Source organism: Loxodonta africana, chromosome 3 (assembly GCF_030014295.1).
Source record: "Loxodonta africana isolate mLoxAfr1 chromosome 3, mLoxAfr1.hap2, whole genome shotgun sequence".
Lineage (NCBI taxonomy): Eukaryota > Metazoa > Chordata > Mammalia > Proboscidea > Elephantidae > Loxodonta > Loxodonta africana.
Genome location: NC_087344.1, coordinates 116,586,435 through 116,612,736, shown reverse-complemented (window position 1 = coordinate 116,612,736; position 26,302 = coordinate 116,586,435). Strand labels below are relative to the sequence as shown.

Here is a 26,302-nt window from a genome sequence, read left to right as displayed (position 1 = left end):
GAAATAGTGAGACTTTATTGCACTATCAAAGATCTCAGTAAGTAAAGATCAGGGATGAATGATGTAGTTCAACTTTAAGTAGTCTTTGAACTCAGAATTGTCCACCCTTTAAAAAAGAAGGAAAAAAAAAAAAAAGCCAAAGAGCACACAAGTAGCAGAAAACCTGTTTAGAAAAATGAAATTTAGATCAATCAGCACCAGAAAGTAGTTCATAAGTACATTTGCTAATTGAATACTTTATCCCTTAATATATGTGATAATGGCAAAACCCACCATTACCACCACCATCTTTACATGGTGTTTTACCATCAAATTTATTTTATTTGTTTCATGATTTTGTATTTTTTCTCTATATTTGTCTGGTAAAATATTATTGAAGAAAAGAGTGTAAAACTCACCTTACACCAGACAATTCAGAGCTTTATTTATTTTTTTTAAAGAATAAAAAAATGTTCATTTGGATAAAGCCAACATATTTCGATTTGCTGTTTCTCAAGCATTTAAAATCTTTTTCATTTTTATCTAATACTCTAGCAGGTACACTCACAATTAACTGGACTTTTTTCTTCAGGGATTGCAAAGAAAAATTGAAACTCCTCCCTGATTTCTGTCATTTTCATGTAAATAGCTGGTGGGTAGAAAACATGCAGAAATGACTTTAATCCAAATGGCCCTTTGGCTGGGGAATGGTCAACATTGTTCAATTTGACAAACAAGTAGGGTGGATGGATGAGGAAAAGCTAGTGAGAAATTTATGGGTAAAGCTGATATTTAATGAGAAAAAGAAGTGTTCTACTATCTCAAAGAGAATAAATGATAAAAAAACAAGAAGAGAATGTCTGAAAGAGGATCCTAAATTCCAGGCAGACATAGGCTTTTCTTCTTAGTCTCAGAAAGGTATTTATCTACCTCTGAATAGAACTATGAAATACCAAAAAAAAAAAAAAAAAAAAAACCCAAACCTGTTGCCATCGAGTCGATTCTGACTCACAATGACCCTATAGGACAGAGTAGAACTGCCCCATAGTTTCCAAGGACTGCCTGGTGGATTCAAACTGCTGGCCTCTTCGTTAGCAGCTGTAGCACTCAACCACTACACCACCAGGGTTTCCACAGACGGAACTATGAAATAGGGAATATTTATCTTTAGTTTAAAAACAAAAACTTCCCAGAGACAATATTCGGTACTTGATACATATTTTCTCCAATCTTTGACAAAAACGGCAAGGTACTGTCATGATTCTGATTTTAGTAAACCAAGACCCAAGTTTACACTGTTATTAGCAGGCAGAACTAGAATTTGCATTCAGATTTCTCTGGCTCCAAGATGCATACATTTTTTAGCGTAGCAAACCAACTCCCACCTCTGTTCTCAATAAATTATCCCCTGCCTCCTAAACCTTTTTTCTTTGGGACACTTGCCCTGGGTCTGGTTCTGGTCCATGGCTTGTTGTCAGTATTTCCAGATAACTTGCAGATTTCCAATCTACCTTGTACATGTACTTTATTCTTTGAAATAGTCCATGCATTTTTGGAGAGCAAAAACCTGAGTCTCATTCATCTTTGCATTCCCTTCCATATTCAGTAAGGTACCTTTTCAGTTACCAAGTGACAAATTGAATTGTAAATTCTGCAATTGGTTATGGAAGTCATTGCTAGTTGGCCCCATTTTGCATTTTCTCTTTACTAAAGAAACCATTGTTTTGTTTGGGACACGCAGTGTGCCCATCTCCAGGTAATTAATCATTATTGTCTGAGCCAATCCTGCTCCCCTTTGCCAGATCTTTATAGCTTCCCTTTTTCATTTTTGACCCCATTTTGGTCAATAAAATATCAGGGGAAATATGCGGGGGGGGGAGGGGGGTTTTCTGGGAATGCCTTTGATTTCATGTTAAAAGGGACATGTTTTTGAGTCAGTTCTGACTCATGATGACCCCATGAATGTAGAAGAGAACTACTCCATAGGGTTTTCAGGTCTGTGACTTTTGAGGAGCAGATTGACAGACTTGTCTTTCAGGCACCTCTTTTGGCTAGTAGAAGAGTACTTAACCATCTGCACCACCCAAGGACCTTAAAGGGATATGGGACACAAAAATATACTTGGTACCACCCAACCTCCTTTTACTACTTTAAATGAAGACATGATGCCTGGAGTTTTCACAGCTGTTTTGTGACCATGCAGCAACAAACATGAGAAAGACCAAAATGCTGAAGATAATGGAGGAGAAAAAATGAGCCTGGGTCTTCCAGGGCCTGCAGAGCAACAGAATGAATCACTGCACACAACTTCCTCCTTCGAGCCTTCTTGTTATAAGTGAAAAACAAGCCTCTATTTGTTTAAGCAACTATTCCTTGAGTTTTCTGTTACTTTCAGCTGAAACTTTCCCACCTGATACATTAGTAGTATTAGTTGAAATTAATTAGGCATTAGGTAACCAATAATGTATTGAAGAACCCCTCTCAAGGTTATTTGCATTTTAAAACCTGAAAAAGGAGCCTGGGAAGAAGGTGATCTCTCCCCCTCTCCGCTCTTATTCCTTATCCTGATATCATCTTGAGGAGAGACAAGTCTGACAGGCCCCGGAGGCTTATTTCTTTCTCCTTTCAGAAGTTTAGGGAAGACCTGGCTCTGTACTCTGCAGGTCCAAGATACTAGAGGTGAGCTCCAGAGACTTCTCCTTTCTAACAAAGCCATTTGTCCATCATTACGTAGTCACTGTACCAGTAAGGGTTCTTCAGAGAAACAGAACCAATAGTAGATAGATGGGTGTGTATATATACATAAGAGCTCTGGTGGCACAGTCATTAATTACTCGGCTGCTAACTGAAAGGTCAGTGGTTCAAACTCACCACTGCTCAGTGGGAAGAAGATGTGACAGTCTGCTTCCATAAAGATTACAGCCAAGGAAACCCTATGTGGTGGTTCTATTCTGCCCTACAGAGTTGCTAGGAATTGGAATCAACTCCACAGCAACAGATGTGCGTGCACACACACACACACACACACACACACACACTGGTTCTTTTCTTTCTTTTTTTTTTTTTTAATTTTATTTCTTTTTTTTAAAAAAAATCTTTTTTTTTTTATTTGTAAATATACATACATAAAAAAACAAAAAAACACTTGCCATTGAGTTGATTCTTACTTATGGGAACTCCCAAGAGATTTAAGGAATTGGCTAACATAATTTCTCGACTGTGGAGGCTGAAATCTATAGTGAAGGCCACTGTAGGCTGGAAACTCAGGCAGGAGTTGGTGTTGCAGTCTTGAGGCAGAATTTCTTCCCCTCTGCTTTCCATACTAGTCTCCTTTAAGGGCTGAAAGACTGGATTATTTAATCATCTTGATACCTTCAACCCTAGCAAACTCCTGGCACAATGTAAGCACCAGTAAATGGTTGCTGAATGAATGCATGACAGACTGAGAGGGAAAAAAAAAAGCCTGCTTATGGGACTGGTTCAATTTTCAACCTAGAGTATCCCAATGGCACTCAACTCTCTAGGTCTCAGAACTCATGTACACTGAGGATTACCTCATGTGACATGAAATTAAAGTGTATATTCATAGGGAATCCCAACATGGCTGAAAGAAGGACTTCATAAATCTCATCCCAGGATTATACTTCTTCTTGTTCTTGGTGTCAATGAACTGCCTTAATATAGAGTACAGTAAGTATATTAAAGAAAAAAGGAGGCCTTAGAGTGAGAGAGACTTGCATTGATTGAGCCATTCATTCATTCGACAGACACATATCTACCATTTACTATGTGCCAAGCAATCAATGTGATAACTACTAAGAATGTAAAGATAAAATACACAGTTCCAGCCCCCAAGGAGAATACAATGTGTGTGTGGTGGTGGGGTGGAGGGAGGGAGGCAGTTGACATGCAAATACACCAATGATTATAATATAGTTATCATTTGATATTGAATAGATATGATAGGAATATAGATGAGGGTTATCTAACTAGTTGGTTGGATCTAGGAAGACTTTCTGGAGGAGGAGATTCTGAGGTAGAGCTTTGTCCCTATTTGAATTCTTGACTTATTTATGTGCTAAAAAGTTAGGGGGTAAAAAAGTTTGAAAACTGCTTTCGTCATGTGTGCTATCTGGAAGCTTCTTTGGACCCAGAGATGCCTGTGTGGTGCACATGGTTTGTGCTCAACTACTAACCTAAAGGTTGGTGGTTCAAATCCGCCAGTGGTGCCATGAAAGAAAGGCCTGGTAATCTGCTTCCATAAAGAATATAGCCAAGAAAACCCCATGGAGCAGTTCTACTCTGTAACGTGGTGTGGGAGGGGGGTTCCCATGAGTTGAAATCAACTCGACAGCAATGAGTTTGGCTTTTGGTTTTGGTTTTGGGTCCATATTTAAAGAGTATTTGGAGTGTGCTTGCCTTGACGTATTCATAACGGATAATATGGGGATCTTGCAAACAGAATACTATATGATACTCATAACCAAATTTAGATAATGATTTGTTCAACATTTCCTTTGACGTGTTTTCTTTAGTATAATGTACTGTGCTACTTAGTGTGGCAGGTATAAAATTATTTCACATGGATGGGTCTCCCCTTCAAGGAAATTATGCAACATGGACAGGATATTAGGCTGAAAGTGGTAAGAGACTTAACATGGGTAAAATTTCCCTGAAAGGAGACTCCTTCCAATCAAGTCTAAGGATGAGATTAGGGAATGCTTATAGTAGGAGGTAATGGAGCCTTGGAGGAAGGGTAGGATCTAGAAAGACAGAGATAAAGGGATGGTATTCTAATACACTAAAACCAGAAGGATCTACAGAGATTGGCCAGTCCTGTGCTTCTTAAATTTTAATGTGCATTCTCAGCTCACCTGTTAAAATCTTGTTAAAATGGAGATTCTGATTTAGGGAGTTGGAGGCAGGACCTGAGATTCCACATTTCTAAGAAGTCTCTAGATGATATAAAAGCTGCTGGTCTGTAGGAAGGGTCTCCTTCACGTGCCTCATTTAATAGGCTAGGATTCTGAGACCCAGGGCAGGAAGGAACTTGCCTGTGTTACATGGTTGATTAGTATGGGAGCAGGTCTCTCAGCCCACATTACAGCAGCTAAGCCGGTAGTGAGAAGATTGTGGGCTTTGGAATCAGGTTGATGTAGGCTCACTCTTGGCCCTGCTCTTTATTAGTTGCAAAGCCCTGGGCAGGCTATCTATCCTTTCTGTGTTTCTGTTTTCTCATTTGATAAATAACTCCTACCTTGTGGAAGAGTTGCGATAAGTAAATGACATGATTGACATACAAAAAATGCACAACAGTGTCTGAAACTTAGTAAGTGATCAAAACATGCAACTTGTCTTCTCTTTTCCTTCTTGGGTCGGGTGAGTACTGCCATCAATGCACACTCTCTTTCTCCATCATATCTCCCGCAGAGTCCAGGCTGTATTAGCATCCAGGAGAGTGTAGGGGGACAGTTAGCATTGGCTAGTAAATAGGTGCCTGATTAAGGCAAAAAAAAGGAGGATTTCATTTTTCTCACTGTCTCTTTAGAAGAGGATACAGGATGGTAAAAATATAACCCCTAGTAAATCTTTTGTACTTGTTTTCAATTGAGTAGAAAATGCACAGTTAATACCACCAAATAATGGGGATGTTTTTAATTCCACATTGTCTAATATAGGAATTATTTTCCACCTAGGTCCATTTTTTCAGGCTACCTTAACTGCCATTACCTAAATACCAAGGATACCTCAATCTCATGGATTCCATAGAGATAATAAGAAACAATGACTTGTGAAATGCCTACTTTAACATGATCCCACCCCCTCCTGTTTAAAATACCGTTTAATGATATGAGGGTTAGATTTAGTCCACATGGAAGGTGCCACAAGTGAAAAGAAGAAGAAAAAAATCGACCAGGAATTAAACCTGTTAAACTGTGCAGTGCCATTATAATAGCTGCTTCAGAAATCCATTTTAGAAATCATTGCTCTTGTATCTGACTCATTACAGAGACACCAGCATCACCCACTTCTTAGCACTGCAAACATAGCAACAGTTGCCATGCTAGCAGGAGATTCACAACACAAACACTGGAGTCAGGAGGGAGCTGGCAGGGCCAGAGCTACAGTCATGGCTGCTGAGCAGAGCTCGGTGTTGCCCATACACATTTAATTAGTTGGTTGTTCTCCTTGGTCCCCGTGCTGTGTCCTGTCAGACATTTCAGTAGAGCAGAAGCAGTCTCAAAAGCAGCATTTTCGGACAAAGTCTTATATCCAATTTCACACAAACATAACAGGCAAAGGCAGGATCTGTGTGCTTTGATGCATGAAAGAATGGGCCTGGGCCCTTGTTTTGTGTATGAATGGGAAAAGGATCAGGGTTTCTCTTCATTTCCAGGAATGAAAAATTCATAAAAGTTTTATCATTAGAAAGTCAGGCTATTAGTTGTCCAATATGTCATTTCATCTAATTGAAAACAGGAATCTGTCACCATTTATTTAGCAGCTTGCCTCCGGGTGAATCTTTGCAGGTTCCATTCCTGTGGCTGGGTTTTAGTTAATTAGTACTACGAAACGCTTGAAGAGGGAAAAGCACTGTGGCTCATCTTTTAGGTTATGACGGAGCCCATTTTAGGTCGCTAACAAGCACGGATGAAGAACAGAAAAAAACTCGAAATTAAAGCATCAGAATAGCTGCGGGGAGAGCTGCTTCTCATCCTCTCAAGTGCAGAAGTTGTAACCTAAATATGTCACTCGCTCACTCTTCATGCAAATCCTTTATGCCCGACAATAAACTCCAGTCCTTAAAGTTTAGAAAAAACGTGCCAATTTTACACACGTAGGGCTCTTCTCACATCTTCACTTTTATTAATTTCCCATTTTTCATCACTTCCTCTTCTGAACCGAATGTATTTTGTTTGATGTTCTTTCTTTTACATTTTTAATGGAGAAAGCCTATTTCAAACTAAAAGTTAAGGAACTGAAAGAATTGACATTTTTACATAGTCCTCAATTTTAAGGCTGAACGCCTTTGTTCTCTGTGAAATCTCCAGTACAGCACGCAGGAAAGCTGGAGGCACCGCGCATGGTTTGTCAACTGATTGCTAGGTGGCGCTAGAGAGCAAAGCAAGTAGAAAGTGACTCTAACAGGGTTGCTCTAGGTCTACATCAGTCAAAAGCCCTATCACTTTTAGCGCAGACCGTTTTCAGTTCTGACCGTTTGTAGGATACCAGCAGCGTGAAATGCAGAGGGCAGTAGCAATCACTTTATATTCTTCCTTTTATTTTTTGTGTGTATGTGTGCATATAGGAATTATATCACTGTTGTGTTTTCAGGGTATGGCACCCAGGTTTGTGGTGCAGAGGATTTATGTAAATATAAATAGATGGCTGGATTTATTGTTTTGGACCTTCATGGAAACAGTTTTGACTGTTTTTCCTCACTCATACACACACCTTTAATTTTCCACTCCTTCTGAGACGGACATTTAGAGACCTGAATATATCTCATATAGAGGAGGTATACTCATTACTTTCACATTCTCACCTCAAGGTGCATAGCTATATATTTTCCCTCTCTGTCCCATACCCCATGACATTAGGACATTTTCTGCTTTTGTCAATTAGAAAAATGTATGAGAAGATTTGAGCTTAAAAAGAAAGAGATAAAAGGCAGCTGATAGGCATCCCGGCACTTGCTTAGATTCCAGCTGCTCTCCTTTGGCTTTTATATTTTCCACTGGAGACTCTTAATGAGCTTGATGACTGGCCTTCAGCAAGTGGGTGTCACAAAAATTATACATCCCAGAGGTAATAACCATCTCGAGGGGAAAAAAAAATTGTCCAGTCCCTGGACTTAGGCAAACAATATGACTCTTCCTGTTATACAAAGAATGCGAACAAGATTCACAGAATTTAAGTCACTTGACCAGCATCACTGAGTTAGTAAGTCAACTTCTACAAGCTCAGAAGGTATTGCCGAAATGAGGGTTGGATTCAAATGTGATGCTTCCATAGACACTGAGGCCTTTTGTAAATTCTATAGATACCATATTTCAAATCAGCAATCTTTGAATAAGTAAATAAATAGTTCAGCAAGTCAAATCTGGTATCTTTTTATTGCTTCCTTTAATTTTTAACTCTTGAAATTATTCCTATGTAGAATCAGCTAAAAGATTCTGGGGCTTCATCTTTTGTAGGAATAGGGAAGTGGCAGGGTTTTTCTTCTTTTCCGGGATTGAAAAACTTAGGATCCTAACACTCACCATTAGAAAGTCAATTTATTTGTTGTCGCAATTTTTTTTTTTTTTTTTTCACAGTAAATGAAATTGACTGCTATGGTCTAGAGTACTTTTAAAGAAGATAATAAGGAAATCACATGACAGGAGAGTTATCCTCAAAAGTGGTCTACAGGGTACCCTTGTTGGTAAATTCCTAGAAGGAAGGGCTTAGTCCTTTTATGTGTTCTGATTGGTTGATTCTTCTTTTATAAATGCAGCTGGGGCATCAGGCTACTTTCCAGAGACGTGATTGGAGAAGATAGCCAGGGCAGGCTTAGTCCACAGCATGCTGATGAAGGAGGAAGCACATATGGAGTTTGTTTTGTTCGGGTTGAGTCTGTATCAATACAGAAAACTGATTTTAAAGGTCTGCAATGAGCAAGCCTAAGTTAAAGTAAAATCACTGGTATCAGAGGTAGAGTGAGAAGGGAAATTGGTCCTGCAATCAAGGTTTATATTGGTTACAGACTGGGGAGGAAGGACACTGGGTTCCATTGGATCTGACAGGGCTCTAACTGACGGTGGAGCCCTGGTGGGGCAGTGGTTAAAAGCTATGGTTGCAAACCAAAAGGTTGGCGTTCGAATCCACTAACCACTCCTTGGAAACCCTATGGAGCAGTTCTACTCTGTCCTATAGGGTTACTATGAGTTGAAATCAACTCAAAGGCAACTGGTTTGTTTTTAACAGGTTAGCTCAAGGTAGTTTAGTACTCTGGATAGATAGCTCCCTGCTGATTTTGTTCAAAGCTCAGATCTGAGACTTGGACTTACTGGTTCTTAAAGGTAGTTCAAACATGTTGGCCAAGCTTAGTCTCCAGAGACATCATGGGGTAATAGAAATACCACAGACAGGTTCAGACTCAAATATTAACACCATTTACCTGCTATATAGTTTCATACACAGTACTTAAATTATTTCAGTCCCAGTTTGTTTCCTCTGAAAAATGGAAACAATGAGGGTTACCTCACAAGATTGCTGTGAGGATTAAATGGCATAACGTTTATGGGGATGCTATCACATTCATGCCACAAATACATATTTAGCACCTACCATTGTGCTGGACACTAATTACTGGAGATACAGCAGTGAAAGGAGAGACAAAGTTCACGTCCTCATGATGTTTACAAACTAGTGTAGATACTGAGAAAAAAGTAAATGAGTTGCTAAGAATATAATTTCAGGCAGACGTAAATACTACAAAGCTCTCACACCAGTCCACTGTCTGGCCTACTGATTTCAGACACAAGACCACAGAGTCTGCAGCCTGACCTATAGATTTTGAACTTGCAAGCCCCCACAATCACATGATCCAATCCTTAAAATAGATCTGTCTCTGCACACACACACGTATACACACATACACTCATATATATAAAAAAAATTTTATTTATTTATTAATACCCAACAAATTCTGAGCAAGATAAATAAAAATGAATCTGTACCAATATACAACATAGTTAAACTGTAGGAGACAAAAGACAAAGAGAAGTTCTAAAAGTGGTTAGAAAGAAAGGGTAGATTGAAAATAATGAAATGACTGTAAGATTCACAGCAGAAATTTCAATAGCAACAAGGATACATGTGGAATAGTATCTTGAAGGTACGGGGAAAAAAGTAATTGAACACCTAAAATTCTATATCTACTAAAATATCTTTCAAGAAATAGAGAAAATAAAGGTGTTTTCAGATTTAAAAAAACAGCATGTTTACTACTGACAGCATGCTAAAGGAATTTTTAAGGATGCATTTGAGAAAAAGGAAAATGATTCTAGGAGGAAGGCCTGAAATGTAAGCATAATGAACAATGGAACAATAAACATAGGTAAATATAAACAAACTTTAGTTACATAAAATAATTTCTAAATGGTGGAAGTTTTTAAAAATAAACATGAAACTAAAATACTTGAGAAAAATATCAGGTAAGCCAGGAGGGAATAATTTGTAACTAAAATGCTGTAAGATCTTTCTTTTGTTTGGGAGGAAGACAAATATATTTACTATTTAAAAAAAAAAAAACCAAAAATCATTGCCGTCGAGTCAATTCTGACTCATAGTGACCCTACAGGACAGAATAGAACTGCCCCATAGAGCTTCCAGGAGTGCCTGGTGGATTCGACCTGCCCAAGTTTTGGTTAGTAGATGTAGCTCTTAACCGCTATGCCACCAGGGTTTCCAATACTATTGAATTTGTCAACTTATATAATATGTTAAAGTTCCCAGGGTAACAGCTAAAGAATAAAAACAGCTCATATTCAAATAATCCAAAGGAAAGCAAAAAAGAGATGAATGGTATGTGTGTGTGGGGGGGGAGGGGGGTAGGGAGAATAAAATAATATGGCAGCAATGAATCCAAATTAGTTCAGTGATCATAAACAATGCAGCAATCAATAATATGACAAAAGACATATAAGAACCTCACAGAAAAAAAAAAAAAAAAACCTTACTGAAAGCTATTAAAAATTTAAATAAATTTATAAAACATGGTATTTTCATGGGGAGAGAGAATATCATGAAGATATCAAATCACCCATATTGTTCTATAAGCCTGTTGTTGTTGAGTGCCGCCGAGTTGATTTTCAACTCATAGCAACCTATGACAAAGTAGAACTGCCCTATAGGGTTTTCTAGGCTGTCATCTTTACGGATGCAAACCCTCGTGGTGTAGTGGTTAAGAGCTACAGCTGCTAATCAAAAGGCTGGCAGTTCAAATCCACCAGGTCTCCTTGGAAAGTCTATGGGGCAGTTCTACTCTGTTCTATAGGGTCTCTACGAGTTGGAATCAGCTTGATGGCAATGAGTTTTTGTTTTTGTAATCTTTATGGAAGCAGATCACAAGGTCTTTCTCCCTTGGAGCCAGGTGGGTGGATTTGAACTGCCAGCCTATTGGTTAGCAGCCAAGTGCTTAACCATTGTGCCACCAGAGCTCCTTCTATAGATTTAAAATACTATAATAAAAAAAAAAAAGTTTTTTCTTTTGGTAAAAAAATGGAAGCCAATTTTAAAATTTATTCGGAAGAGTAACAAGCCAGAAATAATCAAGAATTGCTAATATGGGATGTGCCTTATCAGATAGCAAGGCTTTTAATAATGTTACTCTAAAACTGTGTAGTATTGACACGGAAACCCTGATAGCATAGTAGTTAAGAGCTACGGCTGCTCACCAAAAGGTCAGTGGTTCAAATCCACCAGGCGCTCCTTGGAAACCGTATGGGGCAGTTCTACTCTGCCCTATAGGGTCGCTATGAGTCGGAATCGACTCGACGGGAACAGGTTTTTTAGTATTGACACAGGGATAGAAAAATAGCCAATGGATTATAATAAAGAAACCATAAACAGATCTATCCATATGTAGGTCCATGATAGATAACAGAATTACTATTGGCAGATCAGTGGGGAAAGGGGTGCCTATTTTTAGGAAGGAAGGAAACAAAGACAAAAGAAAAAGGAAGTTCGCAATCATTATTGTTTGTTCATCTTATTCCCTTTGTACTTGGACTATATTTCCATCATCCTGACTCTTCAGTGAAACCTTTCTTAATTACATCATCTCAAAGCAGTATTGCTTTTTTAAACATACATGGAATGAATGCAACAGTCACTTCTCACGTCTTTCAGATCCCCACGATTTTATTCTTTTGTTTATTGAAAAGAATAAGTGGGCATCTAATGCCCTAATAGTGGAATAGGGGTGAAATGAAGTTTGAATATTTGAAGGCTCATTATTTTTGAACAAGTACAGATTTGAACTTGAATGCTTGGGTCAATAACTCTGAAAGCGAAAGTTTTACTCACTTAAAATGCAAAAATATAAAGCATGGTATTCATAGACCAACTAATGATTTCCCAATTTTTTACAATTAAAAGTATTTAATATTCACCATATACAATTATATGTGAGGCATCATAGCCACTGAGCAAAAACAAAAAGGAAAGATAATTTCTATCCTTGAAGTATTTATAAGCTAATGGGAAATAAGACACAAATACCTACAATACAAGGCAAAATAAGGTAAAGGGATAAAAGTGGCACAAAGTCCTGTGGCCCTTGGTAAGGCAGGTTTTGGGTGGGGCAGCCCCAGAAAAGGCTTCCTGTTGTTGTAGTGATTACGCTGGATGAGATAAGAACTAAAGGCTGAATGATAATATGACAAGATTGGGAAGGTGCTTTCAAAACTAAAAAGCAGTCAGGATACGGGAATAGGTTGACAGTGGATTAAACACTGGGTATTTTATATATATATATATATATATATATATATATATATATATGAAATAGGAGACCTTCTAGTTTGTCTATAGTGTGTCTCACCAGGGATGCTATAGCCATTTGTGCAGGATAATTCTTCATTTTGTAGAATTTTCAAAAACATTGCAGGAAGTTCAGCATTCTCTCCCGAGCCCACTAAATATCACCAACACCTTCCTTTTCTTTTTATCAAAAAATACCTCACATAGTTCCAAACTCTGGAATGCATTTGAGGAAAGGGGTGTGACAGTAACACTTTCTGTTGGGAACAATTGGAACATATGATGTTCAGTGGTAGATAAAACTGGAAATGTATATCTTTGATAACCTCAGATCCCAGGATGAAAGAGTTTCATTTAATTTTAGAGCTAATGGAAAATCACTGAAAGTTTCTCAGCAGAGTAATCACATAATTGGAGTTTTACGTAAGGAAGTCTACACTGGCAGTGGAGGGTTAGGTAGGTTAGGGCATGGAGAAGCCGGAACAGGAGAAAAGTTAAAGATTTTGTAAAATCTAGGAAACCAAAGAGTCAAAGTTGGACATACGGACTGGGGATCTACTGTATATATATATAGACATATACATATATATAGTTGGTAGCTGCCGTTGAATCAGCTCCGATTAATGGCAACCCCACCCACACACAACAGAATGAAACACTGCCCAGTTTTTTGCCATCTTTATTTATAATCATAGTACTATATTGGACAACATTCAGTTGTGATCCATAATGTTACCACTGGCTGATTTTCCAAAGTCCAGTCCCTTCTTCCTAGTCTGTCTTAGTCTAGAAATTCTGCTGTAACCTGTCCGCCATGGCTGATCCAGCTGGTATTTGAAAAAAACAATGGCCTAGCTTCCAGAATCATAGCAACATGCAAGCCACCACAGTATGACAAACTGAGAGTTGGTTGGTGATTATTACTGTTTGTTGTTAGTAGCTGTTGAGTTGATTCTGACTCATGGCAACCATATGTGTACAGAGTAGAACTGCTCCATAGGGTTTTCAAGGCTGTGGCTTTTTGAAGCACATTGCCAGACTTGTCTTCCAAGGCACCTCTGGGTGGGTTTGAGCTGCCAACCTTTTGGTTAGCAATGGAGCGCTTAACTGTTTGCACCACCCATGGGCTCCATACACACACAAAATGTATAAATACTATATGTATATACACATACATGTGTATGTGAGTTAAAAGAGCCATGGAATTTATGAAATCACAAGAAAAACCGTGGAGAAGAAAGAAAGGGACGGAAGAAGCAAGGTATAAGGGAGCTTAAGGTGGTCATGAACACCGTGTCCAAACTGCTGCTTGTGATGTTCAGGCCTGGAAAGTTAGCAAGTGAAATAAATTGGACATGAAGGGACTGGGAGAAAAGGGAACGCTTGAGGAACCTAAGGATAGTTTCAGTATAGAGAAGAATGTAGGAGAGGTGGGAGATTAAAGAGATTGACTGGCAGAGAGGAGGAAGAGACATAGTCACTGTGATTTGATAGATGTCCTGCTCCACATCACCAAGTGGACACGATCCCCTCACTTTTTTATTCTTTCCTCCTAGGACTTACACTCTCATGGGGCTATTATTTTACACATTTTTATCCCAGAAATACTATGTATAAATTAAAACTTTTAGAAGTTGAATTGCATTCTAAGTGCACCAAGCAAACTTTCTATTTAAAGGAAACCTCTGATGGAAACTTTTGTAATGTGAAAAGTTAATTCCAATGTTTTAAAAGTTCCAGCCTCTGGCTGTCTGGTTTTCTTCTTCTGGACAGTTAACTAGGTTACAGTGTTCTATTCTCAGAGCCCAGCCCCACACAAACACTAATTGGTTTTTTCGTATCTGAAAGGTTATGTATCACTTTGTCATTTCTAAATTTACATGATGTAATCCATGTACAAGATGGGAGATTTCAGACCCTGTGGGAGGAGCGAGCGCCACATGCTTGGTTTTCCAAATATATCTAGAGACATGCATCCAGAGACACAAAATGTTTCTTAAAAGGCAGAGCTTCAGGGGTGCATTCCTTGATCCCTACATTTCTGATAGTTTCAATTTGTGGTTTCTGTAAGAATTAGTCAATTCTAGCATACTTTCCCACCTTGGGGTTTATTTTATGATGAAAAATAATAAGTCTCAGACACAAATCTACAAACAGAACCCAAAAAACCCCTAAAAGCTAAAAACATCAAATCGAGCATTATAAATTTCCAATCTGTAAACTTTATAACCAAAAAATTGAAAAATAAATGTACCATTTTCGAGTTCTTGCTGAGGACTCCCAGGTCCAGAATTTCAAACATATATTGGTTGGGACTGTAGGCCAAACACTGTACTCATTTTTCAAAAGCACAATGCCAGGCTAAAAAAATCATATATTTTAATTGTGCAACTTTAACAGTTCGGATGGCCTGTAGATCACAGTTTGCTAGTACATAACAAGGACTTTTGGGATAAACCACACATATAATCAGTCTTCTAAATGTTCTTCTCCTTTGGTCACAACCACTGCTTCACTTCTACTTTGCTTTCCTCTTATGTTTATCCCGTCCACTGCATCCCTTCCCACGCAGTATCTGGAGGGTTAGCATTTAGCATTGTACCATTTTCTTAAAGCATGCTTCTAATCCTGATGTACGTGGGTACCACCTGGGAAGCTTTAAAACATTCCAATGTCTGGGTCCCACCTTCACAGATTTTTGTTTAATTGGTTCTGGGCATTGGGATTTGTAAAAGCTTCCCAGGTGAATCTAAATGTGCAGCTGAAGTTGAGAACTATTGTCTTACAGGCTGTTAAACCCATGCCTCTGCGGGACATGGTTCATCAGTTCTCATATCTTTGGGCTTTTTGACTTTTAAGAACCTATTGATCTCTGGTCTCACTTCCTCTGCCTTTCATACGCTATCAGCTGAAAAGGCAGGCTTGGGAAGAATAGCTGAATTCTTTCCCTGACTAACTTCCAGAAGAAACTGAAAGAAGTCCAGCAAACACAAGTATTCTAAAATAAATCTAGATTCTTTAAGCTCAACCTCCTGTGCCAGGGGAAGTCAGAAAGCACAGGAGAATTTCAGCTCTGCTGCCTACTTGCTCTCCATAAACTTGGAAAAGTTGCTTATCCTTTGAGTCTCAGTTTTCTCATCTATAAAAACTAGAATACGTAATTCCTAAGATTTAGTGGAGTCCGTGGGTCACACAAAAAGTTTTCACTTGGCTACTGTGATGGGTAAGGTTGTGTGTCAACTTGGATGGGACATGATTCTCAGTGGTTTGGCAGCTGTATGATGTCGTGATCCCTTCCGTGTGGGGATTCGGTATGTGATCACCTCCATGATCGGATCTGTGGTGAGTAGCCAAGCAGTTGAAGGGGAGTTTCCTTGGACATGGTCCTGCATTGAATATAACTGGACATTCTGGCAAGGCTTATGGGCTTTTCACTTGTGCTGGATCCTGCAGCTGGCTCCTATTTGTCTGACCTCCCCAGTTCTTGGGACTTGAGCTAGCAGCTTGCCTGCTGATCTTGGGATTCATTGATCTTCACAGCCTGTGAGCAGCAGCCCTGCTCTCTGACCTGCTAATCTTCGGTTTGCCAGCCCCTGTGGCTATGTGAATCAGGAGAGGCCTCTATTCTGACCTGTGGACTTCGGACAGTCCAGCCTCTACAACCATGTTAGCCATTTCCTTGATATAAATCTCTCTATATACACTTTACTGTTTTGCTTCTCTAGAGAACCCACCCTAAGACAGCTACCAACCAAAAGGTTGGCAGTTCAAACCCCCCTGTTAGCACCATGGAAGAAAGGCCTGGTGATCTGCTTCTATAAAGATTACAGTCAAGAAAATCCTATAGAGCTCAGTTCTATTCTGTAACACATGGGGTTTCCATAAGTCAGAGGCCAACTCAACAGCAACGAACAACAACAACAAGGCTTAATGGGTGGAACAAATGGTTAATGTTATCAACTGCTAATGGAAAGGTTACAGGTCCAAGCCTGCCCAGTGTTGTCTTGGAAGAAAGGCCTGATGATTTACTTGTGAAAAATCAGCTACTGAAAACCCTAGGGAACATAGCCTTACTCTGACATACATGGAGTCAACGTAAGTCAGAGTTGACTCAACAGCAACAGTCTTAAGACTTAATGAGATGACTATTCAGAGTCTAAAACAGCGCTCAGCATGTAGTAGATGCTCAATAGTGGTAGCTATTTAAATGAAAGAAAAATCATAGAAAAGCAGGTAAAGCCTGTTTACTGATTAAGTTCCAGATCATTAATTTGCCATGCATTGAGCTAATTTTTCCAATTCTTTATTTTTTATCCACTAAACAAATATTTTTGCATATTGACATTATTCCAACCACACTGCCAGATACTAAACCAAAACCAAACCCATTGCTGTCGAGTCAATTTCAACTCATAGTACCCTATAGGACACAGTAGTACTGCCCCATAGGATTCCCAAGGATGTAAATCTTTATGGAAGCAGAGAGCCATATCTTTCTCCTAAGCAGCACCTTGTAAGTTTGAACTGCCAATCTTTTGGTTTGCAGCTGAGCACTTAACCACTGCACCACCAGACTATGGTAATGAATAAAAAAAAGTCACTCCTGTCTTAGTGCATTTTATAGTTTAGTCAGGGATGGATTACCCAATAGGCAAGGTACTCATAGGCTTAATTGTGTTTACTTACTAATCTGTAGTAAACAATTTCAGATGTGGTGAAACCCATGTGAAATTGTTCACTACAGCTTAGTAAGTAAATGCAATTAAGCCTGTGGTACCTTCTTGATGGCACTGGGTATCTTGTTCACTGTAAGCTGGTGCATACCATGTGCACTGGTTAATCTGCCCCCGGTTAGCTAAATGTTTTACCTATTCCTGAAGTTGATGTCAAGCAATCTAACGATTGGGCTTGCTAGAGGGATGGTACAATGAACAAACTGACCTTCAGCTCATCCTTCCAGCAAATACTCAGGAATTTGCTAGGTAACTTGCACCTCATAGGCAGACAGACATTTATCAGTCTCCGTAACAGTTGGGAAGGGTCAGGATGATATAAACATACTTATGAGAATATCAAAGGGAGCATCTCAAAACACTTGATAGCTTTTATCCACCCAGTTAGGGAAATTTTATTAGCAATGGTGTACCTCTTTAGGGAGCCCTTGTGGTGCAGTGGTTAAATCGCTCAACTGCTAACCAAAAGGTCGGTGGTTCAAAGCCACCAGCCACTTCCCAGGAGAAAGATGTGGCAGTCTTCTTCTGTAAAGATTACAGCCTTGGGAACCCGAAGGGGCAATTCTAGTCTGTCCTATAGGATTGTTATGAGTCAGAATTGACTCCACGGCAGTGGATTTGGTACCTCTTTGGGTTCTTGAAAGCCAGAGAAGTTATATTCTTCCCCCACTCCCAACCTGCCCAGTGTTACTATGTCTCCCATGCTTTGTAGCTGTCTATGTATTCTAAGTTTTGTGACGTACCTACATTGTAGGAACTCGGATCCTTTGGGTCTGCTGGCATCTTTCAATCAATCACTGTCACTCCTGTGACGGTAGTGCCTCTTTTTATAAGAATCCTAAGAGCTGGCATAATTATCTGTGCTTTACATAAAAAATTATCTGTGCTTTACATAGGAGACTTAAATAACTTGACCAAGGTTACTGAGCTGGTAAATGGCAAAGCTGAGATTCAACTTCAAGATCTGTCTGACTTCACAGCTCATACTCACAACCTCTGCCTCGAGTGCACAGACCTCAGCTGACTGTGTGCTTTGGAAATATCAAAATCTGACTTTTAAGAGAATTAATTTCACGAACCACAAGAATAAGAAGAGCAGATGGAACTAGAAGGCAATGATGAAACTAGACCTAATCTAATCTTGGCCTATGGGCTGCGTATGAAATTATGTGAGAGACTGGAATTCAATAAGAATTGTGTCCAGTTTGCCTGGTTATCAATCAAATCCAATGATACTTAATTTCATGACATTCCATAGAGTAAAGGCTTCATGCTTCAGATTCCCATCTCTTCATACTTGCAGCTGTTAACTATTTTTATCAGGTCAGGAATGTAGTAACTATGGCTAAAAAACTAACAGTAGCGCCTTGTAGGTGGTATAAGGTCTCTGCCAATCCAGATAATCTTTACTGCCCCTCAAAGATATTAAGTTTACTTTAATGGTGGAGCATGTGAGTGTGTTATGTATATGTGTATAAGTGCACGTGTGTGACTGGGTTTGTGTGCAAATGCTCTGGAGTTCATATGGGAGGAAAGGGAATCTAAGCCAGTCTTTTCTAGTTTTCTGTGGGTTGCAGTATGCATTTGATAGGATATTTATCATTAAGCTCACAGCTACTGCTTTTTCTGGTCTCCATCCACAACAGGGGCTGCTGGCAGCGATATTTTTATTAATTAATAAAATATGACCCCCTACCCCAACCACATATGCTTGGACCAGAGAGTCATTTGTCCAAAAAAGGCCAATCATATTCTTTCTCATGGTAGACTGCATTTTTATTTCCAATTCCTTACCTTTCTTGTATCTTTACCCTTTGCCATGTGACTTTGTGATTCCTTCCATGAAAGACAGAGCATGTTTTCTCTCTTTATTGATGTTGCACTCAGCTATGTGACTTGCCAATGGAATGTCAGAGGATGCAACTTGGCCAAAAAGGCTTTAAATGTGCGTGCGATGTTGGGGTTGTTCTCTTAGGCTCCTAACCTTTGTCCATGAGAAGAACATTTCTCAGGTAACTGTTGGCCCAACAAGGATGAGTAGACCTGGACATATCCTGAAGCTCAAAGTCAAGCCCACCTAAAACTACATGTATCAATCAAACCCTGAATGACCCACAGGCACATGAAAAAAAAAATGCTTGTGGTTGTGTATTCCTAAGGTTTGAAGTGGTTTATTATGTAGAATTATTGTGGTGATGGATTGCTAATACAGCTTTCCTCGAAACTATACAATTAAACTGAGAGACAAACAGGCTGTTTACTGGGGGCTGGGACATGTGAATGCCAGAGCTTGCCATAGGCCATGGAGAACCCTGAACTCTTGGTGCTCATATCCTCAAAACTGTTTCCTAGTTCCCACAAAAGAGATTCTTTCTTGGATTCCATAAGACAACACCAGAATCCTTTCAATAAACTTTTTTTTTTTTTTTAAGCTAAGATTTCTTGCTTCAGCCAGAGTAAATTGCTGTTACTTGCAACTAAAACTACCAAAACTAAGAGAGTAAAATGTGTAATTTTGGTCACGATATAAGAAAAATGGGCTCAAAACTCCTCTTTCAAAGTTTGCCAGAGGCGGGTTATCAATATCCTGCTGATAGTAATCAAATTGAGCGGTTATCTTAATCAAATTTTGGAATCTGGGTTTAGTGTGAGACTGTCGCTTAGCTTACCACTTACCTCTGGGACCAAGCAGTGTAGGACCTGGCATTGAGAGCGTATTCCAATTCAAAACGACTCCGTAAAGCTGCTACATGGCTCTGGCCAGGGCCTCCCCGGCTAGCCAGGCAATCAGAAGAAGAGGAAGGTGAGAGAGACCCACTGCTGTTACTGGATGCAGGAGACATTAGCTGAGTGAAGAAAGGGCAGCTTCAATCCTTCTATAAATCCAACAGGCTTACAGGCATAGAATAGAACATGGATTTATTTTAACATTCTATTCTAAGATTTTTCAAATTTTAATTTCTATTCATTTCAGTTTGGTTCTGGCTTTTTCCTTCAGCCTCTGATGGCAACACCTGGCTAGTTTAATTTACTTTTTGACCCAGTTCTATGCTTAGAGTTGACCCATTAAGCTTGTGCTCTTTTTTGAGAAAACACAGTAGGCCCAAATCAAATTCTTAAAATAGATATTTAGGTGGTTATTACTCAATGATCAAAAGATTCTCTGCATTCTTCATTATGGCAATATGATCCACGGCAGAGCTCCTTTAAACTGTAGTGTAAAATTATTCCCTTTACGGAAGATGGATTTATACACTTTCCCGAGAATATATCCATTTTATAAAATGAAGATGCCTTCATATCCAGCAAGTGTGGGGAATTAATAAAGGGGTATGAGAGAATTTCTCAACATAATTACAAATAGTTAAAAAGTTTTAAAATCATTAGAAAATAAAAGATTGTGAGTGAAGAAACTGAGAGAGAAGAAGAAAAACAGGAGAGAGTTTTTGTTATAGTTTTTGACAACTTTGCTACTTATTCTACCTAATCCAGCCGAGAGCATTAATGATTCTGACATTATAATTTCATAAGACATGGAAACTGTAGGCATCAGTCTGATAGGGATATAAAAAGTTATGTATATATATGTATGTATATATATAAACTTCTAGGCTGTTCATAGTAGCCAAGACGTTGCTAAATTAAACCTTCTAGAATCATGGAAAGTCAGTAAAAGGAACCTTAAAAATATTCAGTGACTGAATCTCTTCTGTGACATCATTTCCAAGTCAGGATGTTATATTTATTCCTGTTAAGTTCTATCTTGTTAGGAATTAACAGACATGGCCTATCACATCATCCTCCAAGATATTCTAGAATCCTGCTCATCATATTTTTGCTGCTCCTCTCAACGTTATGATATCTGCAAATGTGCTGAGCAGTGTCTTCTAAAAAAGTTGGAGAGGATAGAGCCTCATGGAACTCAACAAGTGAAACCCCTTCAGGTTGACTGTGGTCCATCTATCAGTGCAACCCAGTCCAGCAAGCTCTCTTTGCACAGAGCCCATATCTACTCATCTTTCTTACTGGGGAGAGACTGTGCTAAGTGGCTTGGTCTGTGTAATGAGACAAGCAAGTTTAACAGCTCCCACCATTGTCCCTGTTTCTGGAATCCATCCCCTTCCTAACTGGATATGTATCCAGACTAGCAGTAACCTTGACCTGTCAAGCACAAAGGTTCAAAGGGAGAAGATACTTGCCACACAAGTCTTGAAGACTTCTGTCCCCACCCAAAGCCTCTGTTAGATGCTCTAGTCAAGGCAGGGGCAGCTGAAGCTCCTCTAAATATATCACTACTTCTCCCTACTTAGAAACCCTGGTGGTATAGTGGCTAAGAGCTACGGCTGCTAACCAAAAGGTCGGCAGTTCGAATCCACCAGGCACTGCTTGGAAACCCTGTGAAGCAGTTCTACTCTGACCTATAAGGTTGCTCTGAGTTGGAATCAACTCGACGGCAGCAATTTTTTTCTGGCCACCCTACTTTGTATAAATTTCATTACTGAAGAAAAGGAAAAACAGATTTTATATCTAAAGACTGAAGCTCCCTTCTACATAAAAAGCCTTCTTTTTAGAAGTTCCAGTAAAAGTCATTAGACAGCCCATGTTAGCAGACCTAGGACTCTTTTCCAATAGCCTACGTAGGATCCAGTGACTTTGTTGTAAGGAAAGAAAACTTGTTTTGGATGGTTTCTCTTTGGGATTATGTTGCGCGATCCCTGGCTCATGCTCATCATTTTTGCCCTTTCCCCTCATAAGCACATTTACAAGCCTATAAGTGCCATGTCCATCTCCCTCCTCCTGTACCATTTGGCATTTGGGAATATATTATTTTTGAATTACTGTTCGTGCTTTAGCTTCCATGCCTGTTTGCAAATGCTGTCTCCTGACCAGGTGTATAGAAAATTAAGGCAATTAAGGGGAAAATTAAAGCCAACAGCTCCTTGATATTAAGGAAGAAAATTCCATTAGCCTGATTAGGAACATATATCACTTTATGCAACATATGTGTGGTGTGAAAGCAATACCTCCCAGTTAATTTATGCACTAATTTTGGGGATAATTTTTCCCTTTCTTCTTGAATATAAATGGGCAGTAGCCTGACATTTTAGCTTACCTTTCATTGTATGTAGGAACATTTGTATGGACAAAAACTGATTTATATAGTTACCTTCTAATATATTTGTCATACTTTCAAATTTTTATATATCAGCTATTTAAGCTGAACATGCCTGTGGCTATTTGCCTGACTGCATATTTGTACAAAAAGCCCAAATTCACTCTGAATTTTGTCTTTGCCCTGTAGCTGCATCCAAATCTGCTTTACACTAGGAACTTAATGAAGGCTAAATATAAATGGAGTTTTGGACCTGTACTTATTTGTACTTACTCTCTTTCCATAAGAACCATCTCACCCACATTTCTCAACACCCTTGGCTATGCAGGGCTTTTTAATGGACGTATTTCAGAAGCTAAGGTTCTTACCTCAATGTTGCAGAGACACTCTTCTAACTTCTTAACGACTTCAGAAAATTCAGGTCTTCCCTGTAAATAAAGAAAACACTTTTTTCCCCCTAAGAATAAAAGGGTGGAACTCTTTGGATTTTAAAATGTGGGTATTTGCATTTGCAAAGAACGAGATTAACATTAAAGTAAATTTTTATTTAAAATACTCTGTATTGAAGTGTTAATTGAATGTTCATCTGCTGTTTGGGGGAGGAATGTTGAGTCTCCCTCTGATAAGAGTTTTAAGTCAGAATTTGCAACTACATTGAGATAATGAAATAGTGGAAAAGCTTTAATTAGTTTTGCTTTTTTTTAAATGGCAGGTTTTTCTCTTCAAAATGAAAGAATAAAAGTGTATAGTAAAAACTATTAACCATCTCAGTGCCTTGTATCATAACTGCACAATATGTCTGTAGGAAAAGAACTGCTGAAGCTGATCTTATAATTAGCTTCACGTTTGAAAAGCCATCTCAGATCTAACACTAAGATCAAGATAGAAATTTCTGACTATGCCTTATATCAGGATTAAGACAAGCTTTTTTGCCTTCTAATACTGCCTTTAAAGATATTGCCCATTGTGAGCTTCCATGTCAGATGAGTTTGGTTAAACTGAGACAGAACCCCCACAGTGCTGTATTCATTACCTGGCTTCCTCCCCTACAGTGTTGTATTGAAAAACCGTTTCCTTTGCTGGGCTCCCCCACTGCCTCAGCTTTGCATGCGAATCCTGCTTTTGCTTGGAGGTTATATGTAAGCCCCATTGTACCTGTATAGCATGATTAAGAATGTTGCCGACATAATTGTATGAACTCCCTACTTGTGAACCCCTTTAAAAGTAACGTGGCTGCTCGGCCTTGGCAAGCAGCCTTGGCAGCAGTAGCTCCGACTGACTCCATTTCTCTGTACAATGAAATAAGGGTGCCTTTCTTGTTCTCTCACCTTGGTCTCTTGTTTATTGGCCAATACGAGTCATGCTGAGTAAGAACCTGGGGCTTCCACCCAGAAACAAAACATTTATTTTATTCTGATTTTACTCCGGGCATTGTTCTAGTTGCTAGGGATATAAACCTGATTATAGATTTTCAGGTAATATTTTGAGAATTTAAGAAAATGATGGTGTCTTTTGAAGAAGTTATATGCCTCCTTTTGTCAGATTCTAAGGACTATATAACCTATCATCTCTCCCTTTATGTAATTTTCACTGCCAGGAGGTGGAAAGCCCAATTTAACATTCAGGTGCAGTAACCAACTAATTTAGATTCCAAGTGGAACTATATCTCCCTTAATATCTAGCCTCTCCTGAGAACACTGCTTCCCCCAAAACTCTCCCAAGTGGAAGCTGTTTTCTCTGGCACACCCTCTCTTCCTCTAGGTTGGTGGGGACAGTGATTGGGTGTATCAGGCTCTTTCTTGCTGTCATTGACACTTCCAAAAGATTCCTCATCTAAAACTACCAGTTTATCAGGCTATTCCAAGTCACCCCCTCTCATTATTTGAAGATATTAGCTACTGGCTCACTGTCATGCCCACCAACACTATTCATAGTATTCTCTTATCTATCTATACAGATAATCATTACAATAGCCTGGCCTCTTGGTTCCTTTGTCTCATCTTCTCCAGTGATCTTGTCTTCTCAGTCACTTAGCCACATGATTGTACCCTAGATACTGTTACTACCAGCACCTGCAATCCCTCCATGCTTTCAGTTTCCTTCAGACAATTCTCTGGGCTTCAGCCCCTTTCTTTCTAGCTCACTCCTTCTAGAACTCTGACTCCAGTAGTCTTTGATCACACTGATATCTACAAAGCTCTTACCACTTAAACAAACCAAAAAAAAAAAAAAGCTTTTTATTATGAATATTTTCAAACGTGTTCTAAAATAGACTAGAACTGTGAGCCCTCATGTATACATCGTTCACCTTGTGACCCCGATACTCCCCAGCATGTTTTCCCCTTTTTCAAAACGGGCAACTGAGACCTTGACATAACTACTGTCACAATGAACCTATAAGTTCTTCTCCTTACTCTGACTGCCTCCTCCTTCACATACCTCTGTTAATGACTTTGTTTTGACCAAATGTTAATGACTTCATTCTTTGTTTTAAACTGAGGCAAATAACCTTTTGTCATGTCTGATCACCTGTGGCATACAACCCCCACAGCAAAATTGGAGCCCAGGTATCCCATATGTATATCTTTAGCTTAATAAAGAAATGCCTCACAGGGGACTACAAAGACACTTGTAACCCTTGTAAGATTCTATATAAGCTCAAATGTAAAATTGCTCTTTGGGACTCCATGGAGACACCCTGTGTTGCTGCTGGGTCCTTGGTGATGTATTAAAAAAAAAAAAAACCACTGCCATTGAGTTGATTCCGACTCATGCATCTCCTTAATAAACTTTCTCACTCTTTCTGACTTGGAGTATGTTTCATTGGCTCAACTGCTCCAGGGCACAGACCCTAATCAGGTAACAACCTATAAAAACCATGTTTTGGCCAATATTGATGAATCTATCTATTGATCGATCGATCTATCAATCAATCGATCTATCATCTATCTTCCCTAATTTTTTTCTCTCATTTTACCATCTTTTTACTCTCTCTCACCCAGCTCATTCCCTCACTCCCTGCTTATCTAGCTTAGTTTCCATTGGAAGTCCTAATCATTCCATTCCACACAGCCTCAACTCCGTTCCCCTGTTTTGCATTTTGTGTACTCCTGGAAGAACCTCCACCTGATTAAATCCATCTTAACTGGTCTCATTTCAGAATCATAATGCTGTAAACAAGAGTGGGTCTTTAGTTCTGCCCAGAAATCCTATTAGATATTTCTAGCCCACGGACTCTTATATTTCAGATGGCTATTTTGTACCTTTTCCTCTTTCTTCTAGCTTCCGCTACCTCATCAACGCCCCTACCTATGTCTAAACCCACATAATCTACCTTCCCTCCTGTTTCTGTGGATGAATTTTGCTGTTCCTGTCTGAGGCCAACTCCTTCCTTGTTGACTACGTCTTTTCCCCTCTAATCTACTCAAGGACATTGCTCCAACAATAGTTCTCCCTTCTACTTTTTGTGTCATCAGTGCTTCCCTTTCTATTGGATAATTTTCATCAGCATACAAACATACATTCTCCCACCTTAAGACAACAATACAATGCTCTTGGCTCTACTTCTTCCTCAAGTTATTACCCGATTTCTCTGCTCCCATTCACAAAACAAACAAACAAACAAACAAAATGCTCTAAAGAGTGGTCTAAATTTGCTCTCTCCAATTCATCTCCTTCCGTTTGGCCTCCATTTCAATCAGACCTGCTGAACACTGCTGAACAACAACACTGCTGAAATTGCTCCTGTCAAGGATACAAAATCTCCTCATTGCTAACTGCAGTGGTTAAGTCTCAATGCTCATTTCACTTGACACAGCATTAACTGCAGGTAACCATTCATTTAGGGCCACTGGTGGTGTAAATAGTTAAGTGTTGGGCTGCTAACCGAAAGGTTGGTGGTTTGAACCCACCCAGTGGCTCTGTGGAAAAAAGATCTGGCGATCGGCTC

General features: G+C 39.2%; 1 protein-coding gene across 1 annotated transcript in view; it reads right to left on the bottom strand.

Moving 5' to 3' along the window:
• Positions 1-26,302, bottom strand: part of TNNI3K (TNNI3 interacting kinase) — a 381,325-nt gene that overhangs the window by 40,142 nt on the left and 314,881 nt on the right. The window contains exons 22-23 of the mRNA XM_010591188.2: positions 22,722-22,781; positions 19,917-20,086 (exon numbers count right to left, since the gene is read on the bottom strand). Of these exons, the coding sequence (XP_010589490.1) occupies positions 19,917-20,086; positions 22,722-22,781 (230 nt within the window). The remainder of the gene's footprint in view (positions 1-19,916; positions 20,087-22,721; positions 22,782-26,302) is intronic.